The sequence below is a fragment of the Oreochromis aureus genome, linkage group 14, assembly GCF_013358895.1.
Source record: "Oreochromis aureus strain Israel breed Guangdong linkage group 14, ZZ_aureus, whole genome shotgun sequence".
Lineage (NCBI taxonomy): Eukaryota > Metazoa > Chordata > Actinopteri > Cichliformes > Cichlidae > Oreochromis > Oreochromis aureus.
In genome coordinates, this window is record NC_052955.1 from 340,132 (window position 1) to 359,650 (window position 19,519).

General features: G+C 42.6%; 1 protein-coding gene across 1 annotated transcript in view; it reads left to right on the forward strand.

Moving 5' to 3' along the window:
* LOC116318190 (neuronal tyrosine-phosphorylated phosphoinositide-3-kinase adapter 2) overlaps window positions 1-19,519 on the forward strand; it is a 97,700-nt gene that overhangs the window by 9,584 nt on the left and 68,597 nt on the right. The window contains 6 exon segments of the mRNA XM_039622296.1: window positions 1,286-1,389; window positions 1,392-1,470; window positions 1,472-1,575; window positions 4,036-4,236; window positions 4,239-4,316; window positions 4,319-5,065. Coding sequence (XP_039478230.1) covers window positions 1,286-1,389; window positions 1,392-1,470; window positions 1,472-1,575; window positions 4,036-4,236; window positions 4,239-4,316; window positions 4,319-5,065 — 1,313 coding nt within the window.

A 19,519-nucleotide genomic window follows, 5' to 3' on the forward strand; every position in this document is an offset into this window, starting at 1 on the left:
ACCATCCGACTACACTTCTCCAGTCCGAATGACATTCCAAAGTCATTGCTGTATATCCTGGTAGTGTGGATCAGTGAATCGATGTCTCGTTCACTCTTGGCATACAACTTGATGTCATCCATGTACAGGAGGTGGCTGACAACCGCTCCGTTCCGTAAGTCGGTATCCGTAGCCAGTATCCGTAGCCAGTCTTGTTAATGATCTCACTGAGGGGTTCAGGCCTATGCAGAACAGCAGTGGGGACAGAGCATCTCCTTGGTAGATCCCGCACTTGATGGTGACTTGTGCTATGGGCTTGAGTTGGCCTCTAGTGTTGTACGCCACATCCCCATTGAGTTCCTGATGAAGGCTCTTATGGTCCTGTTGATCTTGTACAATTCTAGGCATTCCAGTATCCAGGTGTGGGGCATTGAGTCATAGGCCTTCTTGTAATCAATCCAGGCTGTGCACAGGTTGGTCAGTCTGGTCTTGCAGTCTCGGCTGACTGTTCTGTCTACCAGTAGCTGGTGTTTTGCGCCTCTGGTATTCTTGCCAATCCCTTTCTGTGTCCCGCTCATGTATTGACCCATGTGCCTGTTCATCTTAGCCGATATGATGCCTGACAGGAGCTTCCATGTAGTACTGAGGCAGGTTATTGGTCGGTAGTTGGATGGGACCGTCCTTCTTGGGGTCCTTGGGGATCAGGACCGTCCGACCTTCGGTTAGCCATTCCGGTGTCTCTCGTTAACTAGCAGCTGGTTCGTTTGTGCTGCCAGACGCTCGTGGAGTGCAGTCAGCTTCTTCAGCCAGTAGGCGTGAACCATGTCGGGGCCTGGTGCTGTCCAACTCTTCATACTGGAGACCCTTTCTTGGATGTCTGCCACTGTAATGGTTACTGGACATTGTTCAGGGAGGTCGCTATGGTCTGCCCTCAGATCCACTAGCCACTGAGCATTGCCGTTATGGGTTGTGTCTTTTTTTCCCATATGCTCTTCCAGTATTGCTCCGTCTCCAGCCTTGGTGGTGCTGTTCTGTTATTGTTCCTTGCCACTGAGAGTACACCTTTGCTGGTTATATATATATATATATATATATATATATATATATATATATATATATATATATATATATATATATATATATATATATGTATGTATGTATGTATGTATATGACATTTTTTGTGTTTTAAATGTAAATAAGAGTTTAATGCATCACCTCTTCAGAAACATTACGAGTGTCTTGTATTTGTTTTGTTTTGTGTTATCGGACAATCACACTAACATGATCTCCCTTTGGTGCAATCAGGATTGGTGAGGATGTTGCCGCGACCTCGGATGGGGCATACTCCGGGAAACACTTCAGGATGGGTTTCATGACGATGCCAGCTCCACAGGACCGACTGCCCCACCCAGCCAGGGCTTCACCGTCAGATCCCAGTCCCTCCACTCAGTGGGCGGAGGTGAAGATGACTCAACAGCAGCCGCAAACAACCCCACCCAAACCTAAGAGAGATCCCAACACCAAACTGAGCAGCAGCTCCGAAACTGTGGATGGGGTGGAGTTACAAGAAGAGACCACCAAGACACCAAAGAGAAGCTAGAACAGGCTGAAGGTAAGTCATTAAAACCACGTGTCTCACATGTTGGAGACTTGGGCACCAAATTAGATCTGCATGTTCAGGACTGATGTTCAGGTGATGGCCAAAGCAAGGTCTCATTATAAACATTAATAATAATAATAATAATAATAATAATAATGATGATGATGATGATGATGATGATGATAATGATAATAATAATAATAATAATAATAATAATAATAATAATAATAATAATAAAAATTTTATTTATGAGCGCCTATCAAGTCACCCAAGGACACTTTACAATAGGAAGACACATAGTAAAATAATGGCAAAATAAGAACAATAAAACAAAAGCACAAGATAAAATTAACAAACAGTGGATTCACAGTGAATATGCAGATTTGAACAGATGAGTTTTGAGTTGGGATTTAAACTGGGGAGAGACCAATGTTTCTTATTTCTGGGGGTAGAGCAGTTCCACAACCTGGGAGCAGAGCAGCTGAAAGCTCTGCTTCCCATGGTGGTGAGGCGGAAGGAAGGCACAGCAAGCTGGATAGAAGAGGAAGATCGAATTGAGCGGGCAGAACAGGTAGTGGTTAACAGGTCAGAAAGGTAAGGAGGAGCGAGGTTATGAATGGCCTTGAAGGTGAGCAGAAGAAGTTTGAATATTATCCGAATTTCACAGGGAGCCAGTGAAGTTCCTGAAGAATAGGGTGATGTGCTGGTAGGAGGGGTTCTGGTGATAATGCGAGCAGCAGAGTTCTGAACCAGTTGAAGCTTATGGAGGGATTTTGGGGAGACCATGCAGAAGAGAGTTGCAGTAGTCAATACGGGGTGTAACAAGACTGTGGACAAGAATGGACGTGACTGGGTGGAAAGAGAAGGAAGTAATCTGTTAATATTGCGTAGATGGAAGTAGGCAGAACGGGTGAGATTATTGATGTGAGATTTGTAGGAAAGTGAACTGTCTAGGATGACACCGAGGCTCTTAACCTGAGGAGAAGGGAAAACTGTGGAGTTATCGATCGTGAGTGAGAAATGGTTCGCCTTTAAAAGGTTGGATTTGGTGCCAATAAGGAGGATCTCAGTTTTATCCTCATTGAGCTTTAAAAAATTAGAGGTAAACCAGGATTTTAGCTCGGATAGACATTCTGAAAGGGAGGAAGGTGGGAGGGAGGAGTCAGGTCTGCAAGAGCGGTATAACTGGGTGTCATCAGCAAAACATTGTTCATGACCTCCTATTTGGTCCATGTAGGATTGGTGAGGATGTTGCTGTGGCCTCAGATGGACATTGTTCATAAGGAGAGGTTCAATGTGTTTCACTTCACCTGACTTTATTATTAAAGAAGTGTGTAAAGCCTTTCCTTAGACCTTTACATGAAGACACTGTAGGGATCAGAATCGAGAACCAGTTCTCTAGAAGAACCGGTTTCTAGTAGTTGAATTCTTTGGAATTGTTCAGCTGCTTGTCTCTTGAGGAGGAAAATAGTAGGGCAGTTTACAGCATACATATGAACAGAACTTTTATTTTTCTTGCACAAAAGGACATGAACGTGATGGTAAAGTGCAAACTGCATCCAGGACAGAAACAGCTGCATTGTGTTGCTAACACAACCTCAGCTCTTTGCAAACACCTGCACAGACAACATGCTAATGCTGTCTGTCACTCTGGCTCCTTGGTAAAGTTCACCAAGTTAAGGTCATTTTACTGAGAAATGCAATAGTATTAGTAATAGTAGAGTTCCTTACTGCCTGACCTCAGAAACATCACTTCTTTCCTCCTTTTAAGTCCACCCTCAAAACCCACCTGTTCAAAATAGCCTACTCTGTATAACTTCTCCATGCTCTTAAACTTTGTTTTATTATTATGTTCATTTCCTGTTTTTATGCTTGTCTTATTTTTTCTGTACAGTGTCCTTGGGTGTTTTGAAAGGCGCTTTTAAATAAAATGTATTATTATTATTAGTAGTAGTAGTAATGTAACCAGTAGTGTAAAGAATTACTTCCTCCTGGGAGTAATTACGTTATGTACTGCATTCATTTTAAGAATGACTTTTTTGAGTAATGACCCCAACACGAATCACAACAAAGAGCAGAAATACCTCCAACATCCACAACCTAACCAACCTAACCCATCCACAGCATGTCATTCATGTGCATGAATGTAATGTCTTTGATATGCTGCTTAGAGATGGTGGCGACTCTCATGATGGAGTCAGTGAAAACCAATAAGTCATATCGATAATGGAATCTGATTCACTAAATTCTTATCAATTCCCATCCCTATGACTATGTTGAAAAGCAGAAGATATTTTTATTGTATCTGTCTGAAGTAATCCTAGTTCTTCTGTCGGTAAGATTATTGAAAAAATGACTGCCTTTACATTTGAATTTAAATAGTTCTCTAAGGAATTTGTAGTTGTCAGAAGGTATGGAAGAAGTGTTGTGACAGTTGTTCACTGTCTGTCTGCAGCTCAATGTTTCCTCCACTGTGAAGATGCCTCCAAGAAGATGCCTCCACCTAAACCCAAGAGGAATCCCAACACTCAGCTTAGCACCTCCTTTGATGAGTGCTACATCCGTAACCATGGCAACAAGAAGCCTTCCTTGCAATGGGACAAATCTTCATCCCAAAGTCAAAGTTCAGCATCCAGGGACACGGATGATGAGGAGCCAGTTACATTGAGATGGTGGGAAACATCCTGCGAGGGCTGAAAGGTCAGGAAGCAGAGGAGGGCGACCAGAACGAATCGGTGTCGAGGAGATGAAGTACCCAATGCTGGAAGACTTTCTGCAGGACACGAATGCTGCCATCATTGACCCTGACGCTTGGTCATCCCGCGGCTCACTCTGTGACATTCCTCCACCTTTCCCAAATCTCCTGACTCACCGCCCACCACTGCTCATCTTCCCACCTGCCCCTCTCAGTGCTCCCGAACTCAGATGAGTCCCCCTCACCCCTTTGGGCGTCACCCGCCTCCCAATGTTAGAAAACGTCTCCTATAGCAAGTCGGGCAGTGTTGAACAGCCGCATGAGCTCCACTCACTACCGCAAAGAAGAGAGACCGGGACGTGCCTCCACTCACACCATCACATCTTCTGGTCGTTCCTCAGCTCCACCTCTCCCTCCAGCCTTTACAAGTCATCCAGCACCACACACGGTGGTCACGGTTACCCCCGCAGCCAGTCAGCATGCCCATCTCCTGTCAGCATGGGACGCTCACTAACACCTCTGAGCCTGAAGAGGCCACCGCCGTATGACACTCTGATGGCAGGAGGAAGTATGCCTCGCTCTTCATCTTCATCTTCATCATCCTCACACAGGGCAGGTGAAGGAGGGGCTAAACTCAGTAACTCCTCCTCCACACATGGGTCCATGCAGAACATGTCCGTGAGGTCACAGACTCCAACAAGTCCACTAGACGAACTCAACAACCTGTTTGCATCAGGTAGACAGGTGATGAAGAGGGGGTCAGGAGGGAGGAAGAGCAGGGAGGGTGAAGGTAAGAGAGTTGCAGAGTATTGCATCAACACGATATTATAATACCTGATGCACATCAAGGACAAGGTTTGTTTTTTGGGGGTGCTGGGGGACTACAAGTCAGAGCAAGTAAACCTGAGGTCACATTCACAATAATGGCCCACGCCTTTAACAATGCAAACTTTAAACCTAATACAATTTCAGCAGGTGAGACAAATAACCCTCCACCATACAGTTGTTATGTAGGGGGATATCCACAGAGGCCAAAGCAGCTTGTGTTTCAGGCTGTAAACATGTTTGTTTCTGCTGTGAAGTTTTAACATGGAAATCTATGGTGACTGACTCACTGCTGGAGCCCCTGCTGGATGTATGAGGAACTGTAAGTTTAGGGATTTGAGCCTTGGCTTAATTTTAGTCCCAGAGGTTGATGACTTGTTGCTATTGCCCAATGGTGCTCATCCACACGTCTGAAAGAAAAGTATATTAAACAGTTTTACAACCTGTTGTGTAACACTGAGTACACACTGCGGTTTCTTATCTCAAATACAAAGCAAAACCCAGTCAAACCATGTTCATTATAAAATTAAGTTCAGCGCATTGAAGTGTCCAGTTTATCTCCCAATCTAAAACTGTAAAAGACGATAGAAAAACTGTGTTTAGCTTGTCCGTCTTTATTTACCCTAACACCCGCCTGGAATGCCTCCTCAGTCTCTAATGGTCTTTGGGTCAGCTGCTCAGAAATATAATCAAATCACACAGCACACCAGCAAACAAAAATGTCACAAAAAGCATATTGATAATTTCCCCCACACACCAGGCATAGTGGAACTGGGTCGGTTTGTAACCAGTTTACCTTCTTTGCTTACTTCTGACCACAGCTCATGCTAGGGCCTTCATCTGGTTTGGGGTTTTCTCCAGGACCCAGGTCAGACCGACTACTTTTTCTTTCTTTTTTTAAAAATATTTATCTATTGCTATTAGGCACTGCATTGTCTCACTCACAGCATGACTATTATATAATTTCTTCTTCGCCCCCTTCTCTTTTACTGGCAGTTGGCCATTATTTGGGGAGGTAGTTGTATATTCTTGGATTTGTTGGATTTAATGGTTTTGATTCTCATTATTGTTTTCTGCATATGTTATAGTCTTAGTTTATAGTCCTTAGTTTTCTGTTACTTTGCCCTCCCCGTGTTCCACGTCTAGTTACTCTTGTCTCTGTTCTCCCTGTCTGCCGTGTCTCCTTGGCTGTATCCCAATTCAGGGTCTGCAGCCTTGGAGGACGCGGCCTTCGCAGTCTACGTGGGCCGTGTCCTTGAAGACCGAGAAGGCCGGAAGTATGAGGCTCGTAGGCTTGTGAAATTGGACGGTCTAGCCTCCGTTGCGTTGCCTAGGTTGCCTAGCAGCCATGATACCTACCACTGGAAACGTTTCATACAGCTTTGTTTGACAGAAATGAAGGAGAAAATCTTTGGTTCATCTGTTTTATATGAGTTTTGAGTGATTTGATAAGTATCTGAGGCTGAGACCACGGGACTGTAAAACATGATAGTTGGGCTTCATTTCTGTACTGATCAGTCATTAGTTAGTAAATAACAATTACCTAATGTTGCTCATGAGACTAAATTCATCTCACTTTGGTAATGTAAATATAATATGGCCAATATTAAAGTTATGATATTAATCATTATTAGTTATTACAGCAGTGAACTCTGTGTCAAATACTGAGCTTCAGTAAAAATTCAAGTTACAGGTATTTATATTTCCTATCACCTTAAATCTTCACTCAAAGACAAGTATCTTTGACAGTGTATATACAGATGTATTATATATAAGAGACAAATTTTAATATGTTGGCATTACTAAATTTGGCTCAATGCTTATATATATGTATGCGCATAGCTGGACTGGCCATTGGGCATACCGGGGATTTGCACGGTGGGCGATGGTGATTTTTCGTTTTATGGGCGATGAGTTTTTTTGTTTGTTTGGTTTTTTTTGTAACGGTATAAACAATGAAAGGTGGTGAATTGGCCAATTGGTCATGATCGACTTTGGGCTGGACCAATTACAGCCGATGAGGTCGAACTTTAAAGTTCCGTATCTAGGTGTAAAGGAATGCGATTTGTCCTGAACTTCAGCAAAAATGTAAAAAAGAAGACACAAAGCTGGAGTTATTCTGCATCTTTACGCTGCATAGCTACCTCTTCTTCTCTCATTAGCTCCCCCTCCATTTCCTGTTGCTACTTAATCATGAAACTGATCAATGATCAGCTGATCAGATTTGCTGTCCTGTCTCGTTTGTTTATCGCCCACATTGCGCCAGAAAGAGGAAACCAGCGGATGTTGCGCTAAACAACAGCAGCACGTTTAAGCTTGATAAGCTGTTGTTATAATTTATTTAATATTACTTTCTAGTATCAGCTGATGTTTGCTGGAGCCATAGCTGTAAAGGTGCTGGTCAACACACAGTCAACACACAGTTTCCCTCTCACCAGATATCCAAACCGATATCTGGTGAGAGGGAAACATGAAGATGAAACCAAGAGATGTCCTTACTGAATCATCAGAGCTGAACAGGTGATGGAGAAACAGGTTTACCTTTTAGTTGACATGAATGAGTGGAAGGGAAGTTATGAACTGTTTCTGAGAGACAAATAACACCAGGATCCATTTCTAGATAGCTGACAGCTACGTGTGCAGGGGCGGGTCTAGCAAAGTGTTGCCAGGGGGGCAGGTAGGGCATTAACAGGGAAAGGGGGGCACAAAGAAATACTTTTCTTTCTTATTCTCATTTAAAATGTCTCGCTTTTAATAAATAATTATCTGAATCTTACAACCAAAGTTTTCATCTGATGTAAAATGTATAGAACTCCATTACTGTATTCAGTAAATATTTGTTATGGAACGGCTGTGTGCAGGCAGGAATGGTGGACCCAAAGTGCAGACGCTCGGAGGCAAAAGGTGAATTCAAAAACAGCTTTAATGCTGAACTCAAAAAAGGTAACAAAACAGAGACTCCAAATAAACTCAGGCAAGCAGACAGAACACACAGCATAGTAAACGGTAGATCGCGACACAGACAAACTGAAACACAGGGCTTAAATACATAGGCTGTATCCCAATTCAGGGTCTGCAGCTTTAAAGTCTGCATTTTAAGGCCAATTACATCACAGCGGCGCGCCAAAGGCTGTCCCAATTCAAAGGCTGCTCGAAATGCGGCCCTCAAATGCGTCCTTCATTTCCCTGAATTTTAAGGCTGTGGCGGTGTAGACTTCGTGGCCCAACATATCCCACAATTCATAGCGCGGCAGTCACTGTGGATAATTTTGCATGAGACGGCAGAAGTGGAGCGGCCGAAGAGTAAACTGTTAAACGTAAGTACTGAATATGATGTCACTTATTTATGTGCAAATGTCTAATAATGAGGAACATTAAAACATTACTGTTGGCCACATGTCGGCAAAGTTATTTGCCATTAGCGAGGTTTGTACTTTCAGCGTTTACTTTGTTTTAAAGCCTTTAAAATATAATAATACAATAGTTGACCTTAATCTTACAGAGAATGTGATGATTTCATGGATAATTAAAGTCAGTCATATATCCACAAACACAACAAGCTGAAAGTCAGTGATGCTGCTCGGTTTGCAGTCCTGAATATGACGGCACAAGCAGGATTCACTGCACTGTTAATGTTAGCTATGTTATATTGCTGCCTCTGTTCGGTGGTGTCGAGCCAAACGGACTTTAACGTGTGTTTGAACGAGCTGACGGTTCACTCGTTAAGCTGAAAGAAAGATGCTTTAATCACAGGAGTCACACATGTGTCCACTGGACCATCTGGGAACTCTTCTTGTTTAGCACTCGTAATAACACAAACACTAAATCTTCCTTCTCTTGTGCTGTTTTGTAGCAGTGTGTACACCTGAGACTGTCACCTGTCTGTCCTGCACTCTCTCTCTGTTTCTTTCTCTCTGATTGTGGAATAAAAGTATGAACATGTATTTATAAGTTACACTTGTGTTTGAATCCTGCAGCTTATCACACATTTGATTTCCATGTGTGACAACTGCAAGTGTCCAGAGTGAGGACAGACTGAGGGACCCACTGCTGCACATCATCTGTGAGTCTTTGCACCCCTGATGATCCACCAGGACAAACTCAGCAGTGTGTGAGGAAGAGGAGGAGGAAGAGCCAGCAGCAGCTGACAGATGGAGAGAATAGACAGACTGTTCCCTGTTTGTAAGGCTGCAGACCCTGAATTGGGATACAGCCATAGAGGGAGCAATCAGGGAATGGGCAACGGGAGGGAAACACAGCTGGGGCAAATCAGGCCTAACGAAACAGGGGAAGCAAAACCAGATACATTAACATAAGACACGCACCTCCAAAGTAAAACAGGAAACATAACACAGACTGAACTTAAAGACACAGACTCACAGGCAGGCACGGCTACAGAGGGAACAGAGACGTAAACCATAAGACAGAACTCTAACAAAGAAACCAAAGACTAGAAATGATAAATAATATAATAAACTCAAAACTCTGGGTCAACGACCCAGGCATACTAACAATATTAAGTCTAGTATATACCCTAGTAAGTTATATATAGTTATCAATTCCCTGGAATTGATGCCCACGGCTGGCGTAGCTTGCGGCACACTTTGCTTGAATTATGTCCATTCCCTTCGCATACAAGGTGGCGTATTGTGTCGTTGGGGGCATATAGGAGCAAACATAGCAGTCTTTTCTGGGTGTGCTGTCATGTATATATCGATACCATGCGTTGTTCATCTTCTTTCTTTCGGGTGAGTGTTAAGAAACTCACCAGGAGTGTAACATTAGCCACTAGGAGGACAAGTGTCTTCGTGATGACCAGACACACCTGTGACCTCTGATGAGTAGACTACTGGCAAGAAGAAGAAGGCGGGGTATACCCGATCAGCCCTCCCTCCACCAATAGATCACCATACAGGAGTTAGGGGTGTCGGCGTCTAAATCGTGCAGTGGCTTTGATGGATCCAGGACGGTCTTTCTGCTATTTTGCAGGCAGTAGGTGTGGTGAGTAGCACTTGATAAGGACCTTCCCACCTTGGTGAACTCCGATTTTTCTTTTGGAGTACTTTGATCAGGATCCAATCACCTGGTTTCAACCTGCAAGATACTGGAGAGTTGTTTAGAACAATCTCTTTATTTTCAAGTAATTTAGTCATCCATTCGGCTAGTGTAGTTTTTCTTATTGACTTATCTATAGGCTCACTTGTGATTGGTAGCGGAAATAGTCTACCGTGAATGATTTCAAAAGGTGTGAGTTTCTGAGAACTTTGTGTCAGTCTCATCCACATTTTTACCAGGCCTATACACTCAGGCCATGGTCTCCCTGTTTCTTCCATGCATTTTCTCAGTCTCTGTTTTATTTCCTAGTGCTTCAGAGACCTTACTGATTACTTCATTAACAATATGTGTCCCATTGTCTGATCCTATCAGAGTGGGGATGCCATATATTGAAATAAAATGGTTGCACAAACATTTTGCTACTGAGATGGCGTCTGCTTTTTTACTGGATAGATTTCTGGCCATTTTGAGATCACGTCTATGATCACTAGAGCGTATTCTTGGCATTCATTTAGCTCAATAAAACTCATGTGGATTGTATGAAAAGGATGAGGTGGTGTGCATTATGTGCATTATGTTTTTGGCAAATCATGCATGTTCCGACAAATTTCCCAAATTTTATCTACCACTCCTACCCCCCCTCCTGTTGACAATAATGCTGCTGATATGTGTAGGGACTTTGGTAGTATTGGTTTGCTATTACAAGTCATCAAATCATTTTCTGGCTGTGCTCCACCTTTTAACCACCTCTTTTGTTCTCTAGTTGGTGCGGCGTTCTCTAGTTGGTGCGGCTTTCTGTTCGTTTATAAGCACATCAAGTGGTATTTGCATTGAGGAGTCAGACATTAATGTGTCTACAGTTTGTTGTGCTGCTGCTTTTGCTGCTTGATCTGCAAAGTTATTGCCTTTAATGACCTCTGAGCAGCCTTTCTGGTGTGCAGCACATTTACAAAATGTTAACTGTATTAGACACTATTAGAAGTAATAAAATTACTTCTAATAGTGTCTTTAGAAGATCTCAAAGTGTTGCACAGCTGAAGAAACATACTGTCTGTCAGTGTATATATTTATATCTTGGCCTGCGTGTGTGAGGATGTCAACAGTTTCGCTTCTACAACTCTATCTGCTGTGGTTACTGCATAGCCTACACAGTTTCGTCCTAGGCTATTCTTAAGTTACTGAATGCTTCTTCCACTTTCTTCTTTGTAAATGCAACACTACATTTTGACTTAAGGCATTTTAGGCAATTCCTATTTCTCAAAGAATTCATACATCTTACATATTTCAAACTTTTAAGTTAGGAAAAACTTTGCATTGCTTATAGCTCATAGCTCACAGCTCTAAAACTCGTCATTGTTAAATCATGTGCCTAATCATGATATGTCACTGTGATCCACAAGTATGATCACAAATTTGTTTTCCAGACTCACTAAGCAAACAAACAAAAAATAAAACAAATTGCCTATGGCCTAAGGCTTTGCGTTCATATTAATTGAGTGTAAGCTGCTTTCTTCATTGCAAGTGTTTATTGCCATAAGGTTTAATTCACGCATCATATCATATCTAAGTTCAAATTATCTCTTCTGACCCTTTCCAGAAATAATTTCACATATAACAATTTGAGCATGTGTTGTCTATTCATTCTATTCATAGAGTTCTGTTTCTCTCTGTGAGCTGTCTTGACACACCACAGGCACACAAATTTCCTGTTTCTGCAGACTAATCGAACTCTTTTGTTTCTCTTTGTATTCCTAGTCTATAAACCCTCTTTAATTCTACTAAATCTTGATCTAAAAACGATACACCTTTATTTCACACACACTTTTAAATTGAGCTCTTTCAGACATCAGGAATCATCACACACACTGCCTTTTCTCTCGTCCACTCACTCCACTATGAACCTTTGTAGTGTTATTATTACTTATGTTTTATTATTTTTGTACAGATCACACCCAGTCACTCAAAACCTACTACTCACAGCATTTACACAGTTAGAATCACTCAAAATATGCTTTCATATTGTAATGAATTCAAACTCCATTTATACAATTGTAGTGAGCAAAACCAGCATCTCCATGCGCGTCACCGCTCCTCATTAGCTTGGTAGTGTCCACATATTTAATTCAGCTTCTCATTAGTTGTTAGTATAGGTCTTCATCTTAACAAAGTCTCATCTAAGATGACAGGTTTACAAGCAGGTCAAGTGTCTGCACCTGCACCTGATTAGTGTAGTTAATTCCTTATTTTCTTCATCTCCTATATCATTGTACTGAGTTGGAACAAACCTTAAGCTTGAATCAGACTACTTTTAACAATCTTCCACCTCACATCATAACTGACTGAGGTGCCCCTTCTTATTAATAGTATGTCATTGTTAATGCTATCATTGTATTGTTTTTCCTTTTTTTATAACAGCAATAGTATATTACAATACACTACTTTACTACTTTACTACTAATATACAATAGTATATTAGCTTATATTTTATTATGTATCCATCACGGGTCTGTGTGAATCTGCAGCTTCACACCTTCCCAAGCTGGAGACATTTGCTTTTCCTTGGCTGAACAATGACACAGCCTTAATATACCTTATGCATCTCTCCTTTTTATTTGATATATTTTTGTGTGAATTATCTGGTTTCATGCATTCTATTCATTCTAGGCACGGTCATCATGCCAACTATGTTTCATTGTTAATACCAGTTTACAGGTTGTTAACCTCTCCTATTATCTCCTATTATCATGCTTATCGCAGATAAGCTCTACTTTAAGTTAACCTTAATTTAACCTTTTGTTTATTCCACTTCATCCCACTTTCCATGCTTTAAAATATTACAACTCTTGTGTATGCTTTGATTTCTTTTTAGCTTCCTTTTCAGTATTTATTTCTCCTTGGAGGGTTTCTTATAATTTAGTTAATGCATTTTCCCTCCCACATGGGACATTTAGGTTTTCTTTGGATTTCTCCATCTATATGCACTAATTTGTCCAGCTCCTGGACATTTCTTTTCTAACCACTGCTCGTCAGCAGTGAGTTTTGAAGCTTCATTACCCATTTTAATCCTTTTAATTTTAACACTTTACAACTACACAACTGCGGCACCTTCTCTGGCACGAGAATCGAGAGTGGTAGTTGACACGGCCTTCTACTTTCAAGCTATTCTTGAAAGCGGTGTCAACACGACCTGTTTCTCTCTTTTCACCAGTACTTGGGTAGCCAACAGCAAGCAAAATTGTGGAATAGTTCAGCCTCCTTATTGTGCTGTAAATTCAACTTATTCCACCAACAAAAATAAAACAACAACAACACCTTTTCAACGCGTACTCACGCTTTTATGGACGAGGTTTATCTAAAAATGCTTCCAGCCCTTTTCAGGCAAGCGTTTACTTCTAGAAACCCTTCTAAAATGCTTCCAGCCCTTTTCCAGGCGAGCCTTTACTTTTAGAAATCCACCTAAAATGCTTCCAGCCCTTTTTCAGGCGAGCCTTTACTTTTAGGAATGCTACCAGCCCCTCTGGGCGAGCCTAAACGTTTTACGCGAGGTGTCTGAGTGTTAATATTCACCTGGTTGCTGCCGGTCTCTCAGGTCAACCTCATCGACCCCCACCGCCGTGGACCACTTATAAAAACGCTGGCCAGAACCCGAATGTCACGTCTCTGGACTTTATATCCTCTACCTAGAGAGGAGCTGTCGACAGACTTCAGCGTGGGCTTCTCACGGCGTCAGGACTCGGTGAGGCTTTCCTGTGGGATCTCACAAAAACGCTGTATCCCATCCGGCTCGAAGGACCAAGAAATGTCAGGAGTTTTCCTGTATTGCAACCCAGGTTGGAATAAAACGCTCAGACAGGTTACCGTGTACACGGGGAGACTCAGAGAGACTCTCCCTTTCAGCATAAAGAGGTAGTCTTTTATTTAAAGCACATACAGGAAGTGATACAGGAAGAGATAAAATAGCTGCTGCATGCAGACTGGAGTACAGAGTGTAACTTCCCCATTTAAGAGTCTGCACAAAGTGTGACTTACTGAAAGAGCAAACATAAACATAAAGAGCAAAAGATAATGAAATGTACTTTTAAGCATAACATAATAAAAATCCTAAAATCCTAAGAAATCCCTTAACATATTCTTTCCTTTGTTAAGGTACCATCTGTGCAGTTGGCAATTCTGTTGAAGAAATATGTTGAATCTATTTAATTCCTGGAGAAAAATAATAGATTTCTGTTCATTTGATTTATACGTGCATTAAATTAAAATTGGTTTTGTCAATTAAGCATCTTGAGGCAGACAGTGGGGGGAGTGGTTCCCTATTTTGTTTTTTCTTTTCTTTTTTGCTGGCAGTTGGTAACCCTATTATTTAGGTATATGTAATTATAAATTTGGTTGTTTTATATTTTTGCTAAGTACTGTTTAGAATACCAGAATAGGGAGGATGGTGTAGGTTTTAGTTTATTATAAAGGCTTTATGGCTTTTCCTATAATACCATGGTGGGCCGGTCACTGGTCAAAATGCCCGGGCTGATTTTTTGTCCTAGTCCAGCCCTGTGTGTACGAGCTGTGATAACTGTTTCTGATAGAATGAAGACTGATATATTAAATATTGCTTTATTGGTTGTGTAAATATCAACACTTCACCGAGTTCTTTTGGTTCCTCAGAGGGGTCCGATGGAAGACAAAACACTGCTCAGTAGACCATTTAACACATTATTTCTTCTAGAAGGGAGATGCGTCCTGCATGACACGTTGCCGCGGATCTCAAAATGGTGGCCTGCCCCTAACAGTTTTATTACAGAAGCTCTCTCATTCTAGTCTAAACAACAGTGTCTCAGTAACTTTCCACTAGAGATGGTCCCCTCTTATCTACCTTTTCCCAGGCAAGCGTGAGCGAGAGTCTACAGCTTTCTACTCCCCAAGGACACATGTTCTCATGCCTTTATTTTTCAGGGCTGTGTCCACTTGATACTATACTATATAACTTCATAACACTTATTAATAAAAATTGTTTCAAACTCCTTTGACAGGGTGTATTTTCTCTCTCTAGTTCATCACTGGTCATTGTGAATGACATTTCCCCTTCGTCTGTGCCCAGTGGCCTTACCTGTTAAATCCCGTCACCTCCAGTGACTCCAAGGTCACTCCGGGACTTAGGTTCGAGCAATCGTGACTGCGCCTTGCCTTAGGTTGTCCCAGGGTTTCGAGGTGGGATCTTACCCGTCATGGGCTGTCCAGCTTTCCATGCCCGCCTACTACAGTGGCCAACTGGGCAAGAGTGTTATCAGGTCTAGGGGACACACTGGTTCTGGAAATTAAAGGAGTGTAAACTGCTTTCTTTATTAAACTTTCCAACAATAATTTCACATGTAACAGTTTGTGTACGTGCATCTTCAATTCATTAATGTAATTGTTAGTTCCTGTATTTATTTCTCTCGGTCTGTCTCTTTTCTAAAACCTGTAATTAATATAATTTTATTACTTTATTACTTTTTCTTAAAACATGCATCCGCTTCATCTTCTTAGAATTTAACTCTGTCTATTTCTCTGGGTGCTCCCCTGACATCATCAGTCACACACACACACCTTCCTGTTTCTTCAGGCACCAGGCAGACTCTGTCTCCTTTAAATTTCACAGTCTACAACCAATCAGTAATTCTACTAAATCTTGATCCAAAACAATACACTTTCATTTCATTCACACACATTTAAATAGAGCTCTTTCAAACATCAGGACAATCAACACTCCTTCTCACACAGGACCATTCTTTAGGTCAGTTTTATAGCATCAGTCACCCAATAATCTCTTAACTGGGTTTCCCAAGTGTATATACTTATGTGTTTTCAATCGGAAAAAATAAACTCAACCTGTCATAACATCTCTCATGGATTTCTTGAATTAAAAGCACTTTCAAATCACCTTTATTGTCACATCACATGTGCAGGTACACTGGTACAGTACATGCGAGTGAAATTCTTGTGTGCAAGCTTCACAAGCAACAGAGTTGTGCAAAATACAATAACGTGCAACAAGCAAAATATAAAAATGGTTAATCTAAAAAGTAATAAATATATGTACCATATATAAAGGTATATACATTACTGAATGTGTGTACTAAATATGTTTTTCGTGTGTGTGTGTGTGTGTGTGTGTGTGTGTGTGTGTGTATATACATGTTTTACAAATGAAATAGAGTAAACAATAAAATAAGATATATAAAATATAAAATATACAGAGGTAGGTATGTGCAAAACAGTGGCATTAATGTACAGTATGGAGTGCATAATGTTGAAGTTCCAGTAGTGAGGTGAGGTGTCTATGACGTGTTCAGCAGTCTGATGGCCTGGTGGAAAAAGCTGTCTCTCAGTCTGCTGGTGCGGGACCGGATGCTGCAGAACCTCCTTCCTGATGGAAGTAGTCTGAAGAGTTTATGGCTGGGGTGACTGGAGTCCTTGATGATCCTCCCGCTTTCCTCAGGCACCGCTTCCTGTAGATGTCTTGGAGGGAGGGAAGCTCACCTCCAATTATCCGTTCAGCACACCGCACTACTCTCTGGAGAGCTTTGCGGTTGTAAGCGGTGGTGTTGCCATACCAGGTGGTGATGCATCCAGTGAGGATGCTCTCAATGGCACAGCGATAGAAGGTCCTGAGGATGCGGGGGCTCATGCCGAATCTTTTCAGTCTCCTGAGAAAGAAGAGGCGCTGCTGCGCCTTCTTCACTGTCTTGTTTATGTGTACTGACCACGTAAGATCCTCAGCCAGATGTACACCAAGGAAGCGGAAGCTGCTCACTCTCTCCACAGCGGCGCCGTTGATGGTGATGGGGTGTGTACTCCTCTGCACCTCCGAAGTCCACTATCAGCTCCTTTGTCTTTGCGACGTTGAGGGTGAGATGGTTGTCTTGACACCAGTGGGTCAGGGCGCTGACCTCCTCCCTGTAGGCTGTCTCATCACCGTTGGTGATAAGACCCACCACTGTAGTGTCGTCCGCAAACTTCACAATGATGTTGGAGTTGTTAGTGGCCGTGCAGTCGTAGGTGTAGAGTGAGTACAGGAGAGGGCTCAGTACACACCCCTGTGGAGCACCAGTGTTCAGTGTGATGGGGATGAGGTGGTGCTGCCCAGTCTGACCACTTGGCGTCTGTCAGACAGGAAGTTAAGGATCCAGCTGCAGAGGGAGCTGCTCAGTTCTAGATCCTGCAGTTTCCTGTCCAGCTTCGAGGAACGATGGTGTTGAATGCTGAGCTGTAATCTACAAACAGCATTCTCACATACGTGTCTCTCTTCTCCAGGTGTGACAGGGCAGCATGGAGTGTCAGGGCTATGGCATCATCAGTGGACCTGTTGTGGCGGTATGCGAACTGTAGAGGGTCCAGTGAGTCGGGTAGTGCGGAGCAGATGAAGTCCCTGACCAGCTTCTCAAGCATTTGCTCACGATGGGGTCAGGGCTACAGGTCGCCAGTCGTTCAATGATGAGATGGTGGAGGATTTGGGTACAGGGACGATGGTGGCCATTTTGAAGCAGGCTGGGACTACAGACAGAGAGAGGAAAGGTTGAAGATGTGTGTAAACACTCCAGCCAGCTGAGCCACGCGATGACTTGAGGACGCGGCCGGGAATCCCGTCCGGACCAGTAGCTTTGCGTGGGTTCACTCTCCTGAAGTACCTCCGCACATCCTCCTCAGACACAGTGTGCGCACTGACGCCATCCGCGGTGCGCACACTGTCCGGTCTCCTGGTGTTCGCTGTGTCGAATCTAGCGTGAGAATACGTTTAGATCCTCACACAGAGAGGCCGTGGTCTGCGGTGTGCTGGTTTTCCCTCTAAAGTCTGTGATCGTGTTTAGTCCCTGCCACATACTCCGAGGGTTGTCAAACTGTTGCTCCACCCTGTCCCTGTACTCACGTTTGGCTGCTTTGATCGTCTTCCGAGTTGGTAATGTGCGTTTTTGTCCGATGTGTTCGCGGAGGCAAAAGCGGTGCTCCGTGCCGCTAGCGCCGTCTGCGAACATCTCCGTTAATCCAGGGTTTTTGATTTGGGAAGGATTTAACTGTTCCGGATGGGACGACATCTTCCACGCATTTTCTGATAAATCCACTTTAGCACATCCTACTTTTCATCACACAAGAAATATATTTCACACTCCTTTATTTCATACACCCCTTTGAAATGCTCTAACCTCTTTCAGAGGCGCCATGACTCGCTCTCACACGCACTGCCTTTTCTCTCTCAAACTTCCCTTTTCACTTACTCAGACAAATCACCCAGTCACTCAAATCAAATACTGACAGCATTCACACAGTTAAAATCACACAAAATACGCTTTCATACGAGTATTTTGGACATGCCTTCCATAATCAGAAAGAGCAAGTCAAAAGAAAAAAGAAAAAGAAAACTGAAACCTCTCATCGTCTCACAGCTTCTCCCCACACACACATAACTGAAAAATAAAACACACCAACATTTATGGCTCACGAAATATACATCTATCAAAATTCAGTCATTTTCTAATCATTTTCTATACATCCACACTAATATATTCAAACTGTATTTACACTCTCATAATAAGCAAAACCAACCTCTTATATACAGGCATTTAGCAAAAAGCTCTCAGTCCTCTCAAAATTGAAACCACCCTCTCTGCGCGTCACTGCTGCTCATTTGCATTTACACACACCATCCGTGCACATCCGGCTGTGCATTACTGACACAGAGACTGATCTTACTCATAGATCTCATATTTTATATTACAGACGTCTTATTAATTACAACTGCACAGATTTTTTAGGCCTCTTAAATCCTATAAATTTCGACAAATTTACCCATAACGGTCCAACCGATAAAGTCCCTGACTTTTTGCACCAATTTTAGCCAGTATTCCGTCCCTGACGGTGGCCCGATTACTAATGCCCCAACCAAATTTATCGTAGCCAAAAAGCGCCAAATAGGGGATTCGATCGATCCCCAGCAATTTCGGAGTTTCCCAACCTCTCCCCGCTGTCGACGGTACTATCCCTACTCAGCGGTAGGTCAAGGGTCAGCGTCCTGCCCAGGCGCAAGCGTTACAAAGGAGAAATGCGCTTCTTAAGGGTCCCAGACTCCTCGTCCTCAAGTAATTTTAGAATAATTTGAAACAACAATCTACACCCAAAACAGGATTAAGATTAAGGACAACCCTCAACAGTTTTGGAGATTCCCGAGTCCTCCTCGAATGTTGCCCGAAACTATCCCTAGTCGCCGCTAGGTGAAGGATAGATTTCTCTATCCAGCAGGGAGCGCCACCTCCGAGAAAGTTCTTAAGGGTTGCATAACCAATTGGGCTCCAACCCACAAAATGACCAAATTCCCTACCACACTAAATTAGCAGCT